This window comes from Muntiacus reevesi, chromosome 6 (genome assembly GCF_963930625.1).
Source record: "Muntiacus reevesi chromosome 6, mMunRee1.1, whole genome shotgun sequence".
NCBI classification, from domain to species: Eukaryota; Metazoa; Chordata; class Mammalia; order Artiodactyla; family Cervidae; genus Muntiacus; species Muntiacus reevesi.
The window spans coordinates 81,955,180-81,976,374 of record NC_089254.1 but is presented as its reverse complement, the minus strand read 5'-3'; the positions used below and the strand labels follow the sequence as shown (position 1 = coordinate 81,976,374).

The following is a 21,195-nucleotide window of genomic DNA, read 5'->3' as shown; positions in this document are numbered from 1 at the left end:
CAATTCAAAGGGTAGCAAACAGTTGGACATGACTGAGTGACTAAACAACAACATACACTCAACATGGCAAATCTAACTGGTGGGGAAGTCTAAGCTTTTTGTGTTTCCAGTAAGCAAACGTGATTAAGGTTTTGGAATTGGAAATTGTACTGAATTAACATGTTTTGGGAGGCAGAATTCATTGCTTGCAGAAGACTCCTTTTGCCAATTAATTATACAATTCAGTGATTTTCAAAAAACTTTTCTAAATATTGTTTCCTTTGACTAATATTTTAATATAGATAAAATGGCAAGATACCTTCTTTGCAACATTATTTATCTTTTTCCAATCTCATTTCCTTTTCAGATATTATCAGATGCGACACAGCCTCTTGAAAGTCAGAATTTTTCTCCTGTGGTTCGAGATGTAAGTTATGAAAAATATTTCTTTTCATGAATGTATTTTTTTCTGCCACTTTTCTTGATCCCTTTTCCTCTTTCCCTCCCTGTCTTTCTCCATCTCTGTCACTCTCTCTTTTCTCTGTTATTCATGAGCCCATAATTGTGGGACTAAATGTGTTGACTAAAGAATTGTCTTATATCATATATATTCAGGCAGTGATTGCATCTAACGGCATGTTGTCTAACAAGTATAAATATATCCAGAAACTCCGAGAGAACAGGTAAGCATCATTCACAACGTCTTGTTTAATATGTTTATTCTTGGACCTCATGAGTATTTTTTAAATGTTTCCATATGAGTTCTTGATCCTAGGATTATGCAATAGGTTTTTTTTTTTTTTTTTAATGTCTGTAAGTACTAGGAATTTCAAATGAAGTGACTGGCTGAAACCAATGTGAATTATTTTTCTTTGAACAGTACTGTAGCATTATTTGGGCTTACTAATATCCATGTAGACTTGTGTGCAAGTAAGCAAAACTTCAAAAGCTCTGTCCTTGTTCTTTCTCTAGCATTTTGCACATTGTAATGTCTCAGCTATTCTCTCAAAGGAAAATGAGCACGCTAACCCTTTCCTTAGCACTTTCAGTGATTTCTAGTTGAGGATTTGGATTCTCTTTTGCTTAGGATAATATTCAGCAAAGTAGGCTCTTGTTAGCAATTAAGAAAAATACTGAAAAAAGAAAATGGTGAGAGATCAGTTTTTCCTGGGATTCTTATTAGGAGGAAAGTGTCAAAAAGTAATGAGACAAATCCACTGGCTAGAACAGTTCTCTTAGGAAGATACTTAGCTAAGGCCTTGGTTTCCATAGTTGGCTTTACTACTCAGAATTTGGAAACATAGACATCGACATTGGAATGTTCTGGTCTCCAACTGGTTGTACTTGATCTGTGTTTATACCTGCTCTATTGGTCTATTCACATTTAACAAAATGACCTGTGCACTGAATTCTTAGGTGAAGCCAGAGTGGAAAAATAAGAAACAAACTGCCTGATCGCTCTGTTATTCCACCTATAAGAAGTAAATAAGAGATCAAGTACTATTGTTACACCTTTTCCATGTGTGTTTGTTAGCTTATACTTACTTTTGTGTGTTAGTGAAATATTCTGGCATGATACCAGGGATATATAATTTTTTTTTTTTTTATAAAAAAGCAACTAGTTTATAGAACTCCACAGGTGAGTGTCTTATAAGGGAAACTTCATATATTTGTTTTTCATAGTTTTGTTTATCTTTGGATTTTCATTCTGATGATCTTTTCTTACATGACTAATCTCAATGACATGTCTAACATGACTAGTCACTCTTTATACACCATATTCCATATAGCAGCAGGTCTGATTGCTAGGACTTCCTGCCTTCCTTCCTAGGTAGAATCTTGTGCAAAGAGATTGAAAATGAAGATTGCATTTTGGAAGGAAATTAGTTTCCTTGAATCCTTGCCTTATTATTTTGTCCTCTTTAGTCCTTGTTCTGTGCTTAGTCGCTCAGTTGTGTCCGACTCTTTGCAACCCCATGGACTGTACCTTGCCAGGCTCCTCCGTTCATGGGGATTCTCCAGGCAAGAATACTGGAATGGGTTGCCATGCCCTCCTCCAGGGGGTCTTCCCGACCTAGGTCTCCCACATTGCAGGCAATTCTTTTACCGTCTGAGCCACCAGGGAAGCCTCTTTATTTAGCACAGTAATTATTAACGAGGAGTGTGGGGTTGCTGATGGGACAGATAGTATTAATATCTAGAAGTAAGTTTTTTAAAATGTGTTTTGAACATTTTCTTTTTAGAGATCAAAATAATGTGCTTCATATACTAAAACTACAGAAGGTGTTATTAGAAAGGATCTATAATAGCCAATAATAGTGCTACTTCTGGGAGGTGAAATGGGATAGAGGTGGAAGTTAAATGAAAGCTCCCATCATCAGTGATAGGAGTGTTGGGGGTAAAGAGGGGTGGGAGCATTTTATATTTACATTTATTTTTATGCACTTATACTTAATGAAATAAAGTGAAATTAAATTAAGGTTAAAGCTTGAGAGACATCCTAGCCTAAAAGATTCCAGCAACAGAGCCTTCTGCTTAAGTCTCTGGCACCAAACCATTTCCATGGTTTTTTATTGATATCTGGGAATTTGATTCAGAAGACTTTTAATGAGTATCTTTAAGACAGAACGCAATGAGCAATAGTGGGCTTATAAAGATGGAAAAGACTAAATCACTATCTTGGAGGTCAGAGTTTGTAGGAAAGACAAATCATTAACTGTCAGGCAAGTACAAATTCCAACAACAGAGAAATTCAAGAATTAGAGTTCTGCCTAGTGACTCATCTTAGGTTTCTACATTTAACCCATAGCAGCATTTGTGATTTCAAGATTATGGTTTTAGAAAGAGACTCACAGACTTAGAAAATGAACTTACAGTTTCCCAAAGGGAAGGGATAGTTAGGGAATTTGGGAAGGTCATGTACACATTGATATTTTCAAAATGGATAACCAACAAGGACCTATTGTTAAGTACATGGAACTCTGCTCAATGTTATCTGCCAGCCTGGATGGGAGAAGGATTTGGGGGAGAATGGATACATGTATACCTATAGCTGAGTTTCTTCATTGTTCACCTGAAACTATCACAACATTGTTAATTGTCTATACCCCAATACAAAATAAAAAGTTTAGAGTTTGGGAAAAGAAAAAGAGAAACAAAATCATGGTTTTCACTGGTTTCAAGTGACCCGAAAGATAAATCACAAGACTGTGACTAATATGGATAAAAACCTCCTGCTCAGATTGTAGTACCCTCAGATTGTTGTGAAGAGTAAATAGGTTTCTGATAAAAGGCCCCTAGCATGATTTTGAATCAATGTCCTCCCCTGGAAGGATAAAGTATGAGACCAAGTGACTCAGCTGTGAACAGCCAGGCATTGGTCCAGCACCTGTACCTCACTAGTGGTACTGGGAATTCACACATATCAAAGATGTCTGGATCTACTGTTCATTATATGGGATATAAAATAATTGATGTAAAATGTTGGTATTGGGAACTCCTGGTGAGATTCTTTTTGTGAGAAATGTTGGGGGAAATGATTGCTTCACAGTCTAAGTTTTAGTTTGGTTTGGGGACAGCGACGTTTTATTTAAAAGTTTTTTTGTTAATATTTTCTCCCCGCCTTTTATTTATAGGGAACGTGCTCAGTCACTTTCAATGGGCACCAAGAAAAAGGTCTTGGTTCTTGGATCTGGTTACGTATCTGAGCCTGTATTGGAATACCTGTCAAGAGATGACAGTATTGAAATAACAGTAGGTAAATAAGCCCCGATTTTTAAAGAAGAAGTAAAACTGATTTCAAAACATCATTACTCTGTGAATTTTAAATTACCGTCTTGTTTCTAAACTTCAAAAAATTATTTTTGGAGATGTTAAAGTGTGTTTTACTCTCTGATTAATGATGGGAAATCTAAAGCTTGGACTTTTTAATTCTTGAAACAGGTTCTGACATGAAGAATCAAACTGAACAATTAGGCAAGAAATATAATATTAATCCTGTTAGCCTGCACGTTGGTAAACAAGAAGAGAAGTTGAGCTCCTTGGTGGCAACACGGGATCTTGTCATCAGGTTAGTATGTAGGAAGAAATGACTGACATATGTTTTGTTGTTATTTCTTAGTTTCTCTCCTCTTCTGTCTTCTCCTTTCCCCTTCTCCCTCTATCCTTTCGTCCTCTCTCCTCTCCTTTTCTCTTTGCTCAGTAAACTTTTAAATTGAAGTGTGCATCTGGGAAAATGCATAAATCAGAGCTAGGTAGTTGAGTCAATTTTCACAAAGTGAACACAGCATGTAACCATCACTCACATCAGAAACAGAATATAATAGCAGCCAAGAAGCTCTCCTTGTGCCTCTGTTTATTACTAGTCCCATCCTTCAAGAGTAAGCACTGTCCTGGCTTCTAACACAGAGATTCATTTCTGCTAGTTTTCATTCTGTACAATCAAAATCTTTCAGTGCGTCCCCATTTGTGGCTGCCTTCTTTCATTCAGTATTGAGAGTCCTCTGTGGTGTTGTCTGTAACTGTAGTTTATTTTCTTTGCTGTGTAATGTTCCATTATGTGAATATACTATTATCATCCATTTGACTAGTGATGGATATTTAGGTTGTTCCCAGCATTTGGCTATTATGAATTGTGCTGCTATGAACAAATTAGTCCTTGTCTTTTGTTTACCATATATATGCATTTCTGTTGGATATTTACCTAGAAATGGAATTGCTGGGTCATGAGGCACTCATGACTCGTATTTTGGTGGCTGTTTTAACCTTTGAACTTATAAAGCTTAAATGAGAGTGAGTAGATTCTTTAGCCCTATGACCATTTTTAGCCTCAATGGAGAAACAGACCTTGAAATATATCATTTATTACTATCTAATACAAATGCATGGGAAATAGATGGGGAAACAGCATCAGACTTTATTTTTTTGGGCTCCAAAATCACTGCAGGTGGTGATTGCAGCCATGAAATTAAAAGACGCTTACTCCTTGGAAGGAAAGCTATGACCAACCTGGATAGCATATTAAAAAGCAGAGACATTACTTTGCCAACAAAGGTCTGTCTAGTCAAGGCTATGGTTTTTCCAGTGGTCATGTGTGGATGTGAGAGTTGTTCTGTGAAGAAAGCTGAGCGCTGAAAAATTGATGCTTTTGAACTATGATGTTGGAGAAGACTCTTGAGAGTCCCTTGGACTGCAAGGAGATCCAACCGGTTCATCCTAGAGGAGATCAGTCCTGGGTGTTCGTTGGAAGGATTGATGCTGAAGCTGAACCTCTAGCACTTTGGCCACCTCATGTAAAGAGTTGACTCATTGGAAAAAACCTTGATGCTGGGAGGGATTGGGGCCAGGAGGAGAAGGGGACGACAGAGGATGAGATGGCTGTATGGCATCATTGACTTGATGGACATGAGTTTGAGTAGACTCCGGGAGTTGGTGATGGACAGGGAGGCCTGGCGTGCTGTGGTTCATGGGGTCGCAAAGAGTCAGACACGAATGAGCGACTGAACTGAACTGATTACAAATGCAGATCTAACTTCTGGATATAGGGCTACGTGATACTAGATACTTCATTTTGAAATTACCAAAGTGATGAGAATAAGCTGTTTATTCCTAGAATATATTTTTTTCCTAGAAGACAGAAGGAACTTAAGTTGCTCTTTCATAATTATATCACCTTCATAGTTCCAACTCAAATGATATCTTTGGGAGAAGTTCTATGATATCCTCCTTAAAAAAGATAGTGGTACTTGGAAAACAGACACAATTGAAGGTAATTCTATGTGGCACTTTCACATTATTTCTTCATATAGGATCACTTTGAACACTCAAAAACATGATTCAATTTATAAAAATTTAATGTGCATTAGTTATTTTTCAATAAAAATATATTAGTAACCAATAGACCTTGTCTGTCAGGATATGATTATGAAAGCAAGCCCTTATTCAAAATGGAATATTGTAGCCTACTGATCAAACAAAGAGAATTTGTTTTGCCACACATAGGTACCTAAATATAAAATTGTTGTTTGATTAAAAAAAGAAAACAACATAATAAAACACATTTTGAACAAAATTGGAAGCAAAATATGACAAAATTATGGACACAGACAATAAACTAATAATAGGTATAAATTTTAAAATTCATTGAACTTGTGACCTTTAATAAGATTTAACATTAGCAAAATCGGTTATATATTTAATTTTTCTTAGTTGATTGAGTTTCTATGCTCAATAGTGGAAATGCTGTTAAACATTGTTATCCTGTAGTGTTTTTTAAATAACTTTTTATTTTTTAATTTGGAGAAAGAATGTTTTGATATAAACACAATGTTAGGGGCTATCAAAGTAAAATGAATGGAGAATGTTTCACAAGATTTTGTAATAATATGTCAAATTCTCATGGTCTTATTTTGCAATTTTAGTTTTTAATGAGCTAATGCAAAGTTGTAATTGAGTTTATTACTTTGAGAATTAGATTTATATTTTGTCTATGTTTGCACAAGTGACATTTCCAACTATTTGGATTGAGTTATGTGCTGGTGAATAGATGCTTTCTTACATACACAATGAATTATGAGTTCTAATCCCTTTGTCTAATATAGGCACCACCAAAGTCCTATCATTCTAGTTCTCAGCATATTTTTAGATTAGTGCTGATAATACCAAAATTTAAAAAATATTATTAGATCTTGATAAAATTTTGATCAGGCAAGTTTTCATTGTGAAGAATGTGACCAAAAAAATCTTCACTTAACCTTTAAGATGATGCCATGGAACATTTTCTGTTAATACTTTTCCAACAAAGAGTTTTGCAGATATTTGGTACACTGGCTTTTGAAGGGCTACTATATTCAGTAACAATTATTTTTGATTAAAAAAGCTGAAATACAGAGATAAAGAGTTTTCGTATTGTCATTGGCAAGATACGTACATAATTCTGTTCTGCATGGTAATAAATCTAAGTAACAGTTCTCTGTTCTGTTAACCTGAGGAGAGATGAGTGCCTGAGAGGTGATTTTATTGTTTGGTTTTATGTGAAATAGAGAAAATCTGAAGTAAACAGGATGAACGTAACAAGTACAGTGATACACTATAATAATGTTTATCAGTTGGTATTTATATTTTCATTATACTGCATAGATAGCTTTACCAAATAGGTAATAAGCTAATAGAACTTATTGTTATGTGACTGATAGAATGCTTATTAGTCCTTGGATAGAATATGAACATACTAATATATATCAATATTAGTGGAGATTCATTTTTTTGTGATTGTGTAGTCCCAGCACCAACGTAAAACATCCAAGCGAGATGCTTAGAAAACTTAAAGTTGAGTTTTGAGTACAGTTTCAGTTTTTGTTCACCATACAGACTTTTAGGCCTTCTTAGGTAAGAACCCACCTGCCAATGCAGGAGACATAAGAGATGTGGGTTTGATACCTGGTTGGGGAAGATCCCCTGGAGGAGGGCATGGCAACCCACTCCAGCATTCTTTTTTTTTTTTTAATTTATGTATGTTTTAAATTGAAGGATAATTGCTTTACAGAATTTTGTTGATTTCTGCCAAACATCATTCTCCAGCATTCTTATCTGGAGAATCCCACGGAGAGAGGAGCCTGGTGGGCTACAGTCCATAGCGTTGCAAGGAGTCGTACCGACTGAAGCAATGTAGCACGCATGCATAAACTTTTAGCTGTTTCAATAGCTTTCACAACAATTGATACCATTAAAACTCATTTCCTCCTCTGGCCTTGCCTAGGCTATCCTTTTTAATGTAACGTATGGATCACCTTGACTTAGTTTAACAACAGCCGTTTGGAAGGTTTGGAGGTAAAAAGAATAGCAACCTTTTCTTTTACTAGGGAACTCAAGACAGAAAACCATAGAAATATAAGGATAAGTAAAATAAATTCCATTAAATATTATAAAGGGATAGCTGAGTACATACAGAGGAAGATCTGGATTTGGGAAAATCTGGGAAAGGTTCCTGGAGGATGTACCTTTTCAGACTTTTCTTTAAGGAAGGTGTGACCTGGATGGGGGTGGGCAGGTGAGGGACAATTTTAAGAGGAAGATATAGTGAAAGTAAAGGTTCAGAAATGGAAAAGTAAAGGCTGTGAATGGAGAATTATAATAGCTTCTATAGTTTATAAAGGAGACACAGGGAGGAAAAATGGAAAGGTGAACTGAAGATCATATTGTGGAGAGTTTTAAATACGATAACAGGATGAATTTATTGTATAATATTCAAGGAGTAATTGATCATCTCTGAGAGAATTATCAGTGTGATGTCTTCACTTTAGTGCAGTTCAAGGTGCATTGAAAGGAGAGTTGAAAAAGTTTCTGATGAGTTTCTCCCTGTTTTTAAGCTTGTTGCCTTATGTATTGCATCCTCTTGTGGCCAAGGCGTGCATCGCAAGCAAAGTTAACATGATCACTGCAAGCTACATCACCCCAGCGCTAAAAGAATTAGAAAAGAGGTAAGTTTCAGTCAGTTTTCAGCAAAGCAGCTCCATGGAAGTTTTAAAATTTTCTATCCAAAGTTCCCTTCTTTCTACTTCTACCTCTTTTAGTGTGGAAGATGCTGGCATCACACTCATTGGCGAATTGGGATTGGACCCTGGTCTTGATCATATGTTGGCAATGGAAACAATAGATAAGGCCAAAGAAGTGGGAGCCACGGTGAGTCCAACTGATACCCAAAGGTTCATTTAGGAAATTATTAAGAGGTCTAGATTTTTGTGTATGGAAATAATCTTTCTACAATTTTGATTAAAGAAACTGCTATATTTTTTAAGGTTATAGTCCATTATAATTATTATAAAATGTTGGCTATATTCCCTGTGTTGTACAATATTTCCTTATAGCTTATTTTATTTTAATTTTTTTTTTCAGGCATTTTCAAGATCATAGTTTATTTATCACTTCAGATAAAAAGATAGTAAACATATTACAGAATCCCTTAAAACTCAACTTTAGAGTTATACACCATCTAGTACTTTTGCACTGAATGTTAACCAAAAAAATCTCTAAGCCCCTGAAAGCCCCATAACATGAACCGTGGTAATAAAAAGTCTGACATTATTTTGTTTAATATATACTATTTACATTATGAAACCAATGGCTATCCAATAAACAGTGATATGTATTATTTATACATAATGGTTTGTATCTCGTTATACCCTGCCCCTCTATTGCACCTCCCCACTTCCCTTTCCCCACTGGTAACCACTAGTTAGTTTTCTTTATCTGTGACTCTGCTTCTTTTTTGTTATATTTGCTAATTCTTTTAGATTCCACAGATAAGTGATATCATGCAGTCTTTCTCTGTCTGCTTATTTCACTTAGCATAATACCCTACAAGTCCATCCATGTTGTTGCAAATGGCAAGATTTAATTATTTTTATGGCTGAGTAGTATTCCATTGTATACTTATACCCCATCTTCTTTATCCATTCATCTGTTGATGGACGCTTAGGTGCTTCCATATCTTGGCAACTATAAATAATGCTGTGATGAACATTGGGGTGCATGCATCTTTTTAAATTAGTTCTTTTTTCAGATATATACCCAGGAGTGATATATATGGTATATAATATGGTAATTCTATTTTTAGCTTTTTGAGAAACATCCATGCTGTTTTCCATAGCAGCTGTACCAATATACTTTCCCACCAATAGTGTATACAGTTCCCTTTTCTTCACGTCCTCTCCAGCGTTTGTTGTTTGTGTTCTTATTGATGATAGTTACTCTGACATGTGTGAGGTGATATTTCTCATTGTGGTTTAATTTGCATTTCCCTGATGATCAGCAGTGTTGACCATCTTTCCATGTGCCTACTGGCCATCTGCATTTCCTCTTCGGAAAAATGCCTGTTCAGGCCTTCCGCCCATTTTCAAATCAGGTTGTTTGTTTTTTTGATGTTGGGTTGAATGAACTGTTGATATATTTTAAGTATTAGCATGTTATTAGTCATATCATTTACAAGTATTTTCTCCCATTCAGTACTTTGTCATTTGCTTTGTCAATGGTTTTCTCTGCGGTGCAAAAGCTTTAAATTTTAATTAAGTCTCATTTATTTATTTTGCTTTTATTTCCTTTGCACTGGGAGAGGGATCCAAAAATATATATATACTGCTCTAATTTGTGTCAAAGAGTATTCTGCCTGTTTCCTTTAGGAGTTTCATGGTTTCTGGTTTCACACTTCAGTCTTTAGTCTATTTTGAGAAAAAGCTGCTACATTCTAACTCATACTGTGACCAGAAATTTCAAGTATAATTTTGAAACTGCAGAAATATTCGTGTGGTTAAAAAGAGTCCAAGTCTTAGCATAAATTTTTAGAGAAATAGATGCTACTATAATATTTTGGTTTGATAAAAGGCTTAGACTGCTACTTCATCCAAAATAGACTAGAGACCTAAAGTGTAAGACCAGAAACCATGAAACTTCTATAGGAAAACATCAGCAGAATACTCTTTGACATAAATTGCAGCAAAAAATATTTTGTTTTTTGATCTTTAGACTGCTTTGAAAATGCTGTAGTATGGTTTGACTTTTAAAAGTGAGAAAAATTCTTTATAATATTATCAATCTGTTGGTATATAAAGTATCTTTTACACATAAGAAAGAGCTATTGGACATAAAGTGTGACGAATCAAATTATATAACCTAAAATAGATTATATATGTATGTAATCAAATATATATTCTAATTAAACTGTATCATGCAATTAACAATATTTTATATTAACATATTAATCAGTATGAATAATTATGCACATATGGAAAAGACCCTGATGCTGGGAGGGATTGGGGGCAGGAGGAGAAGGGGACGACAGAGGATGAGATGCCTGGATGGCATCACCGACTCAATGGGCAAGGGTTTGGGTAGACTCTGGGAGCTGGTGATGGACAGGGAGGGCTGGCGTGCTGTGATTCATGGGGTCGCAAAGAGTCGGACATGACTGAGCGACTGAATTGAACTGAACTGAACCAAATTATAATCAAATATATAATTTGAATTAAAAGGAGGCAATGATCAAGCAGAATTGAACTAATAGTTGAAGTTTTAATGGAGCAAAATGTTAGTCACAGTATCTAGAGGATTAAAAAGTATATATATATATATATATATATATATATATATATATATAATGGACTTAAGTGGTGTTTGGCTTCAAGGATGTATTTTTGAAAGCCTTTGTAACTTTAAGAAAGGAGAAACTCTTAACAAGTTTACTTTATTTGTGTCATTGTACTTAATTATTTGGATAGATTATTCTATCTTATTGTTGATTCTTTATTTTACAGATTGAATCTTATATTTCCTACTGCGGTGGCCTTCCAGCTCCTGAATATTCAGACAATCCTTTGAGATACAAATTTAGCTGGAGTCCAGTGGGAGTTCTGATGAACATAATGCAGCCCGCTACCTACCTGCTCAATGGAAAGGTGAAGGAGGGTCATCAAAGCTTTAGAGATACAAACCCAAAATAACTGCCTAAGAAAATCCAAAGTCTTTCCCCCTGATTCCAAGGCCCTTTAGTGCTGGCTGTGCTGCCTGTCTGCCATTTCCTCCTCCTGTGGTTTCCCAGTGTGTATTTTCTGTTCTATTCAGTGCTCTCCTCACCATCCCCAGCACAGCTCATTCCTTCCTCTTTGCCTTCTTGCAAGTTGTTTCTGCAGTTTAAACACTCGGCTTCTCTGCATGTGTATCTACTGGTCATCTTGCAATTTATTTCAGTATGACAAATGTTTACTGAGTCCCTATTATGTGCTAGACTTGGGCCAAGGCACTAAAGGTTATCATGCTGAATGAAGTTCCTGATCTCAGAGAACTCATGGCTGAAATGGGATGGCTCTTGGGATGGAGAATTTGGTGGGTGAGGGAAAGAAACTAACTAACTAACTAACTAACTAACATTTCTTTCCCAGCTGCTGTGTGGCAGAACGTAAGAGCTCTCTGAGTTTAGTATTGTTTTCATCATTTTAATATAAGGAAACTGTGGCTCAAAGAGAACGTTCACAGCCATTCAGCTGGGATTCAAATCCAGGTCTAAACCTTTTACCCCCTCTTTTACCAGATAGCTTCATGGCAGGAAAGGCAGACACTGGAAAAATTGGTATAATTCAATGAGAGAAGTTCCAAAGTATGCTAACATGTCACAGTGATGCAGATGAAAGAGTAATTGACTTGATTTTGATGAGGAGATTGGGGAAAGGAAAATTAGCAGGAGGAGATGTACTCAGCTTTGAGGGTTAAGAAGGTGCCAGCCTGGCAGAGACACTGCCGCTCAGGACTGTGCTGAGTGTCAGTTTCATCGGATTCTTACAACAACGCTATATGGTTTCCTTTCCATACTGTTCATGGGGTTCTCAAGGCAAGAGTACTGAAGTGGCTTAAATACTGAATACTGAAGTTGGCTTAAAGCTCAACATTCAGAAAACTAAGATCATGGCATCTGGTCCCATCACTTCATGGCAAATAGATGGGGAAACAGTGGCTGACTTTATTTTTTAGGGCTCCAAAATCACTGCAGATGGTGATTGCAGCCATGAAATTAATAGATGCTTACTCCTTGGAAGGAAAGTTATGACCAACCTAGACACATATTAAAAAGCAGAGACATTACTTTGCCAATAAAGGTCCATCTAGTCAAGGCTATGGTTTTTCCAGTAGTTATGTATGGATGTGAGAGTTGGGTTATAAAGAAAGCTGAGTGCCGACGAATTGATGATTTTGAATTGTGGTGTTGGAGAAGACTCTTGAGACTGCCTTGGACTGCAAGAAGATCCAGCCAGTCCATTCTAAAGGAAATCAGTCCTGAGTGTTCATTGGAAGGATTGATATTGAATTTGAAACTCCAGTATTTCGACCACCTGATGCGAAGATCTAACTCATTTGAAAAGACCGTGATGCTGGGAAAGATTGAGGGCAGGAGGAGAAGGGGACGACAGAGGATGAGATGGTTAGATGGCATCACTGACTCAATGGACATGAGTTTGGTAAACTCTGGGAGTTGGTGAAGGACAGGGAGGCCTGGCATGCTGCAGTTCATGGGGTCGCAAAGAGTCGAACACGACTGAGCGACTGAACTGATAAGGTTTCCAAGAGAGAAATAGGCATAAGAAGCTGAGCTAACTCAGCCTCAGTTAGAGATGGCAATTGGCATTAGTGAAAGTTGCTCAGTTGTGTCCAGCTCTTTGTGACCCCATGGACTGTAGCCTGGCATGGACTGTAGCTTCCCAGGCTCCTCTGTCCATGGAGCTCTCCAGGCCAGAATACTGGAGTGGGTAGCCATTCTCTTCTCCAGGGGATCTTCCCAACCCAGGGATCGATCCCAGGTCTCCTACATTGCAAGTGGATTCTTTACCATCTGAACCACCAGGGATTGCCAGTGTCCAAATCACATTGATCTGCTTTGATAGTTTATGCTCGTGACTGTAAGGAAAGACTCTCACTGAGGAACAAATGTATCTGGACCAAGGGTTCCCCTTTATGTTTTGTACCCCAAGCACCTCACTCATCTCTTGCTCATCCTACCTCTACAGGGACTGATAAATTATGTGGTCAAACATGGGTCTCAAAAAGATTATTCTGGCAGCAGTATTAAAAGTTCTCAGTGTATCTGTGGTCTAAATGTATTTCCTATAAAAAGAGGAGTAAATTGAAAGAATTTCTTAGGGTGAATGTTATTATCAGCCGCTAGGTTCTGTACCTATGATGAGTGTGGCTCCCAGCCTTGCCTACACACTGGAATTTCCAAGGCACTTTAAAAATACAGATGTCTGGGCTACATTCCCCAGAGATCCTGATTTGCCTGGACTTGGGGATCTTTAAAAACCTCCCAAATGATTCTAATGTGCAGCTGAAATTGAGGTGAGCTGACTTAATGACCAGAGGACCAGAGCTGAACTTAAAACACGACAGAGCAAGCAGGACACTTTCCCTTGTTTCTGGAAAGACACATTCACATATTTAAGGATATGAAACAGGACCCCCTGGTTCTGGTCCAAGTGCTGACATCCCTGAGTGTCACCAAAGATGACGCAGTTGTAAAGGTCAACTGGGCATCAGTGTCCTGACGGTGGGCACTAAGGTTCCATCTAGTTCTTCAGGTCTACAAATCATGAAGATTTGGGCCCCAGTCTGAGGTTCTACCAGGCACACATCCTTTTCTACACCACTGCCGATCTCCTGTTGGGTGTCAACAGCCCCTTCCTCCTTCTGTTGTGTGGATCAGAGACTGACCCATGCTTGGTATAAACTTACATATGAATGCAGGAAGAATTCTTGCTACAGTTGTGCAAAATGCTTGTTATCAGGAGGCCATATAAAGATTATATGGCCAGATAAAGATTACAGCAAGGAGAAGCAATGTGTGCAACAGAAAGAGCAGGGAGCCTGATGCTGGGGGCCTGGCATGGTGCTCTAGCTCTGCCATTGCTGGTTGGGCAGTATTCGAGCCATCATTTCATCTATCTGAGCTTTGGGTTTGCTGCCTGAAGATAAGCATAATCACACCAGCCTTGCAGTGTTGTTCTTGCAGTCAGTTTCTGTGAAGACATATAGATTACACTCTGCTTAACAACAGACTGTCAGGCATGTCTTAAGTCCCCAGCAAATATTAGCTGTATAAAGAAATAAATGGTGTTGAGAACTCAGGGAAAGCAAGAGGTTGTTTTCAGGCAGTAGAAGTTGTATTTGTTGAATTTGAAGTTTTTCACTTTCATCCTGAACTCCTTTTGTAAGAAGAGTGCTTTTTGCATCTCCCTGACACTGTGGAGGACACCAAGAGAAAACACTATGCCTTTCTTTTCTTTGCTAAAATGATACTTTTCTCAAGGTCTTCTCTTGTGACTGCAGCTTGTCCTGACTACTCCAGCCCCTGTTCACTATTCTCTTGTCTGAACTCCCACACTTTGATTGTCTGTGTCTAAGAACTTTCTGGATGCTGTATTATTCACTCAGCGATTCAAGTGCATCAGTCTATCTCCTAACATGAATTGTTGGACTTCTCAAAGCCTCTCTTGTCCCTCCATCCTCTCTGTCACCATCACCTTCTGCCTTGGAGCAGGCCTTACGTAATTTACCGAATCATCACGGTAGAGTGAAGTGACTTCTCTGGCTTCTGCTTGAAATCAAAACCTTAAACTTTTCCAGCAACTCACACAGCAGCCTAGGATTTAGGATGTTTCTCACTGGAAATTACTGCAAGGATATAGGACCACGAGCTCTATTACCGGTACTATTACTCACTTCTAACTTCTAATCCTGTTTCCAACACATCTGATTTCCTTGCACACGTTTGGAGACAGTGGTTGTGTCTTCTCTGAGGTGTCTTCCCTCCATGGGTGGTGGATCATTAATGGCATCTAGGGGTGATGTGGCAGAGCTTTGCCACCATCTCCTTCAGCCTCTTCTCCCAGGTCATTCACAAACAAAACACATACTATATGAGTAAGGATTGTGCTTTTCTGCAAACACAGCTTCGAGATGGGTTTTCTGCCTTTATTTCTATTGCCTGCCACTCCCTTGACTTCAGCACCCAACCTCCCCTTTGTAGTTGCTGCTCTCCACTGCCTGCAGCCATTCTTAATGCAATTTTCAGGTGCATCACTGGTGGCATGATCGGGAATGTTGTGCCTGGTTCATCAATATCTTTCTCAGAACACTGGTCCACAAATGAGCACCATTAAGGGGACAGTATGGTGTAGTAGGGGTATAGAATCCGTATAGAATCCCTCAGTGGTAAAGAATCCATCTGCCAATGCAGGAGATATGGATTTAATCCCTGGGTTGGGAAGATGTCCTGGAGAAGGAAATGGAAACCTTGCCATTCAAGTTTCTTGTCTGGAGAATTCTGTGGACAGAGGAGCCTGGTGGGCTATAATCCATGAGGTCACAAAAGAGATGGACACAATTTAGTGACTAAATAATAGCAACAAATGGTATAGTAGAAAGTACACGGATGTTGGATTCAAATACTTCAGTTTAGTTCAGTCGCTCAGTCATATCCGACCCTTTGTGACCCCATGGACTGCAGCACGCCAGGCTTCGTTGTCCATCACCAACTCCTGGAGTTTACCATTGAGTCGGTGATGCCGTCCAACCATCTCATCCTTTGTTATCCCCTTCTCCTCCTGCCTTCAGTCTTCCCCAGCATCAGAGTCTTTTCCAATGAGTCAGTTCTTCACATCAGGTAGCCAAAGGATTGGAGTTTCAGCTTCAGCATCGTTCCTTCCAATGAATATTCAGGACTGATTTCCTTTAGAATGGACTGGCTGGATCTCCTTGTAGTCCAAGGAACTCTCAAGAGTCTTCTCCAACACCACAATTCAAAAGCATCAATTTTTCAACACTCAGCTTTCTTTATAGTCCAACTGTCACACCTATACATGACTACTGGAAAAACCATAGCCTTGACTAGATGGACCTTTGTTGACAAAGTAATGTCTCTGCTTTTTTTTTTTTTTTTTTTATGTCTCTGCTTTTTAATAATGCTGTCTAAGTTGGTCATAGATTTTCTTCCAAGCAACAAGTGTCTTTTAATTTCATGGCTGCAGTCATCATCTGCAGTGATTTTGGAGCCCCCCAAAATAAAGTCTGTCACTTTTTCCATTATTTCCCCATCTATTTGCCATGAAGTGATGGGACCAGATGCCATGATCTTAGTTTTTTGAATGTTGAGTTTTAAGTCAGCTTTTTCACTCTCCTCTTTCACTTTCATCGAGAGACTCTTTGGTTCTTTTTCGCTTTCTGCCATAAGGGTGGTGTCCTTTACATAGCTGAGGTTATTGATATTTCTACTGGCAATCTTGATTCCAGTTTGTGCTTCATCCAGCCTGGCATTTCACATGATGTGCTCTGCATGGGAGTTAAATAAAGCAGGGTGACAATATAAGCATTGAAGTACTCCTTTCCTGATTTGGAACCAGTCTGTTGTTCCACATCCAGTTCTAACTGTTGTTTTCTGACCTTCATATACAGATTTCTCAGGAGGCAAGTCAGGTGGTCTCTTATTCTTATCTCTTTAAAAATTTTCCACAGTTTGTTTTCACCCACACAGTCAAAGGCTCTGGCATAGTCAATAAAGCAGAAGTAGATTTTTTCTGGAATTCTCTTGCTTTTCCAATGATCCAACAGATGTTTGCAATTTGATCTCTGATTCCTCTGCCTTTTCTAAATCCAACTTGAACATCTGTAAGTTCACAGTTCACGTACTGTTGAAGCCTAGCTTGGAGAGTTTTGAGCATTACTTTGCTAGCGTGTGAGATGAGTGCAGTTGTGTGGTAATTTGAACCTTCTTTGGCATTGCCTTTCTTTGGGATTGGAATGAAAACTGACCTTTTCCAGTCCTGTGGCCCCTGCTGAGTTTTCCAAATTTGCTGGCATGTTGAGTGCAGCACTTTCACAACATCATCTTTTAGAATTTGAAATAGCTCAGCTGGAATTTCATCACCTCCACTAGCTTTGTTCTTAGTGATGTTTCCTAAGGCCCACTTGACTTTGCATTCCAGGATGTCTGGCTCTAGGTAAGTGATCACATCTTTGTGGTTATCTGGGTCATGAAGACCTTTGTTGTATCGTTCTGTGTTTTCTTGCCACCTCTTCTTAATATCTTACGCTTCTGTTAGGTTCATACCATTTCTGTACTTTATTGTGTCCATCTTTGCATGGAATGAAATTCAAATAGACCTGTGTTTAAATCTGCCTCTGAGTGACTGTCTAGCCTCAGTTTTCACCTCTGAAATATGGGTTATTGTGTGGATTAAAGGTTATGCATATAGGCACACAGTGGACCCTGCATAAATGCTTGTCTGTGTACTGCTTGTGTTAAATGTATTGTTGGTTTAGCAGTCAAGCTTTTTGTCAGTGGTCCTCGGTGGCTGGGAGACATGTCAGTGTGGGTGGCACGTGGGGAATGCTTGCACTTAGAGCAGCCCACACCAGCAGTGAGTAATGAGCCAGTGTCTCTGCTGGAAGTGGATTTTGGATGTAATTGTTGTCGAGTCAGAAAAAATGCATGTTCTCTGCAAAATAGATAAGTATGTCTTCTTTCTTGTCCAAGTCATACAGGACAGGGCTTCTGAATGAATCCCATGATAGGTCACTAGAAATACAACTCTGAATTGATACCAAACTACCCAGTAATGTTGGGGTCCAGTTGCTTCCACTTCAGTCACTAAATGGATCATTACCATCCAGCCTATATTTCCCTATTTTCCTTATAAGGATCTCATGACGGACTTAGGAACCAGCTGATTTATTTCTGACTAGTACAGTGCTGGAATATAGTGATCTTTATTGACTTTTTCTTAAAAATCCCTAAGCTTCAAACATGTAAACCAAATTTTAGAATTGCCATAGGTTGTAGAAGAGAGATAGGTGGGAAGACTCTAAAAGTTAACATTTGCCTATTTATTAGACTTAAAAAAAATTAGAGTCCTGATGGAAGAATTTTGCTTTAAAGAAAAGTGCATTTGGGAAATGTTTACTGTGAAGTTCAGAAGAGTTTCATGAGAAAATTAAACTAAAAGCACTCCTTACTTCCTTCAGATTTTCCCTCTTGGAATTTTTGATGGTCCCTGATACTCTTTAAAGTGAGGCTATTTTTTTTTTTTTTTTTTACAGCCATGCCTCATGGCATGTGGAACCTTAGTTCCCCAACCAGGGATCAAACCCTTGCCCCCTGAATTGGCAGGGCAGAGTCTTAACTACAGGACCACCAGGGAAGTCCCTAAAGTGAGCCTCTGACTGCAGAGATCCCACCAGGCCTGACTCTGAGGTCAGCACTGCCCATTTCCTCCTGGGACTTCAGTTCTATATACATATGTTTCTGTTTCCCCTTTCATACCAAGATACATGTCAAACCTCCCTACAAATAAACCTCATGAACCATTAAGTTTAGCCAAAGGCTCCTTTGAGCAAATTCCTCAGACTCCATCTGAAGGTCCATCACCAGCTCTCTTGAACAGTGTTGTTATGTGAAGCTCTCAGATGTGGTCAAGAAATTGTTTCCAGGGGTGGGAGTGGGACCGAGTCTAGTTCCACAAGGATGCTCAGCCCTGATTGTATTACTCCAGAATGTTTTCCATGATCTCAGGGATGATCACCTGCCTCACAAGTTGAAAGAAGAATTTAGCCCCTTATTCAAGATGAAAGGGAAAAAAATACTTCACTGCATCTCGATTATGTGTGATGCAGGGAGAGATGTAGGAAAGAGGGTTCCTGAGATACCAGAAGAGCTTGGGATCAGTGTTGTAATTTCTCACAGCAGGAAGACCAGGAGGTAGCATTTTTATTTATTTATTTTTTGGAGTCTCACTGTGTGTTCATTGCATTGTCCTTGTGAGAGGATGTCTCCCCCACTCCCTTTCCCAGCATCCACAGGCTGGTTGACTGGTCTTGGCTGTGAGCATCTTATTGCTGCTCTAGTGCTGCTCCCGGGTCTTGATGGATGTTAAGTAAAGGTTTGTTCAGTGAAGAAAGGAGTGCATGGAGGCAGGAGCTGAGTCTTGTTCATCACTGTCCTATTCCCAGGTGCCATCCTGGCACACACATGGCCAGGTGTGGATGGACGTGAATGGTACCTGATGCAGCATTCAAGAAGGGGGATGGGAGTGAAGCGAAAGAACAGAGAATATGGCGTTTCTATGTGAACACAAGGCCCCTTGAGTATCTGTTCTTATCGCGTGTTGCCTATTTAAAAACAGAACTCTAGGGGACATAATTCAGTATCATCTTATCCAGGGGCGAGGAGAAATCAGAAACAAGATCTTAGTAAAAAACGAGATGCTTTAAGTCAGATTTTAAAGCTTGGGAGAACAATGGCCTTGTGAATTCAGTTGTTAGTGGAACAGGTTGAACAGGGGATGTTGACCAGGGTGACTGTTAGTTCCTCAGTCGTGTCTGACTCTTTGCGACCCCATGGACTGTGTAACCCTCCAGGCTCCTCTGTCCATGGGATTCTCCAGGCAAGAATACTGGAGTAGGTTGCATGCCCTCCTCCAGGGGATCTTCCCAACCCAGGGATTGAACCCAGGTCTCCTTGTTGCAAGTGGATTCCTTACCACCTGAGCCTCCAAGGAAGCCATTAAAATATTTTTTTCAAATCATCTATTGCTTTTTTTTTGTAAAAGCTGATTTTTTTTTTACACAAAAGGTATAGATAAGTCCAAAGAGAGAATACACTGTTTTAACTCCACAGGTGCCTTTTCAATGTTCCCCAGGTTGTGAATGCTGCAGGAGGTGTCTCCTTTCTGGATTCAGTCACTCCCATGGATTATTTCCCTGGCTTAAATTTGGAAGGTTATCCTAACAGAGATAGTACAAAGTACGCTGAGATTTATGGTATTCCATCTGCTCACACTTTATTACGAGGGACACTGAGGTACAAGGTAAGTGGCTCTATTTGAGATGAACAGGTTGCCTGTTTTGATGTAAGTAATGCAAGCATGTAATTTTTCTTCATAATCAAAATAATTAAGATGATAAACCAGGTTGGGGTCTGTTTTCTCTTCTGATTGGTTGTTTCAGGAGATAACACGGCTGGAGCAAAAATGGAGCCTTTGACTCATGAGATGTGTGGGGGCAGGTGAAGGGCCAGCTTCAGGTGTACGCAGGTGTGGGGGTCCAGTGACCTCACAGGGACTTGGTTTCTCTTCACTTCTCAGCCCTTCCTTCAAGCTTTGGTTGTGTCCCCTGTCTCACAGAATGGCAGGATGGTAGCAAATCCAGTGGTAGCAGGTTCAAATCCAGTGAGAAGGAAAAACTACATCTTCACAGTCAAAAGTAGAGTTTTTATCTCATGGGCCCCTGAGATCCGTGGGAAAAAAGGAGCCAGTCAGCTTTGGCCCCTGTTTTTCACCCCCAGAGCTGATCGTGTAGTCAGTGTCACCTTGCCCAAAGCAAATCTTAATTTTTTTTTTTTTTACCACAAAATAGAGTGTAGATACTAGGACCATAAATATGAATGTCCAGTACACATTTTTGAATCACAGAAGAATAGTTACAAGTGTGACCAGATTAAGACAATCAGTATAATGGTTTCCTAGGGCTGTTATAACAAATTACTATGAAAGTTTTAACAACAGAAATGTATCCTCTCAACAGAGTGTGTGCAGGCTTTGTGTCTTCTGGAGGTTTTGAGGGAGAAACCTTCTCGTGCCACTCTCACCTCACTTCCAGTGGTTGCAGGCAGTTCTTGGTGCTCTTTAA

At 38.9% G+C, this 21,195-nt stretch overlaps 1 protein-coding gene across 1 annotated transcript in view; it reads left to right on the top strand.

Annotated features, from left to right (window-relative positions):
* AASS (aminoadipate-semialdehyde synthase) overlaps window positions 1-21,195 on the top strand; it is a 76,183-nt gene that overhangs the window by 42,919 nt on the left and 12,069 nt on the right. Inside the window, exons 12-19 of the mRNA XM_065938704.1 lie at window positions 347-406; window positions 595-662; window positions 3,615-3,736; window positions 3,922-4,048; window positions 8,346-8,456; window positions 8,550-8,658; window positions 11,286-11,426; window positions 20,208-20,375. Coding sequence (XP_065794776.1) covers window positions 347-406; window positions 595-662; window positions 3,615-3,736; window positions 3,922-4,048; window positions 8,346-8,456; window positions 8,550-8,658; window positions 11,286-11,426; window positions 20,208-20,375 — 906 coding nt within the window. The remainder of the gene's footprint in view (window positions 1-346; window positions 407-594; window positions 663-3,614; window positions 3,737-3,921; window positions 4,049-8,345; window positions 8,457-8,549; window positions 8,659-11,285; window positions 11,427-20,207; window positions 20,376-21,195) is intronic.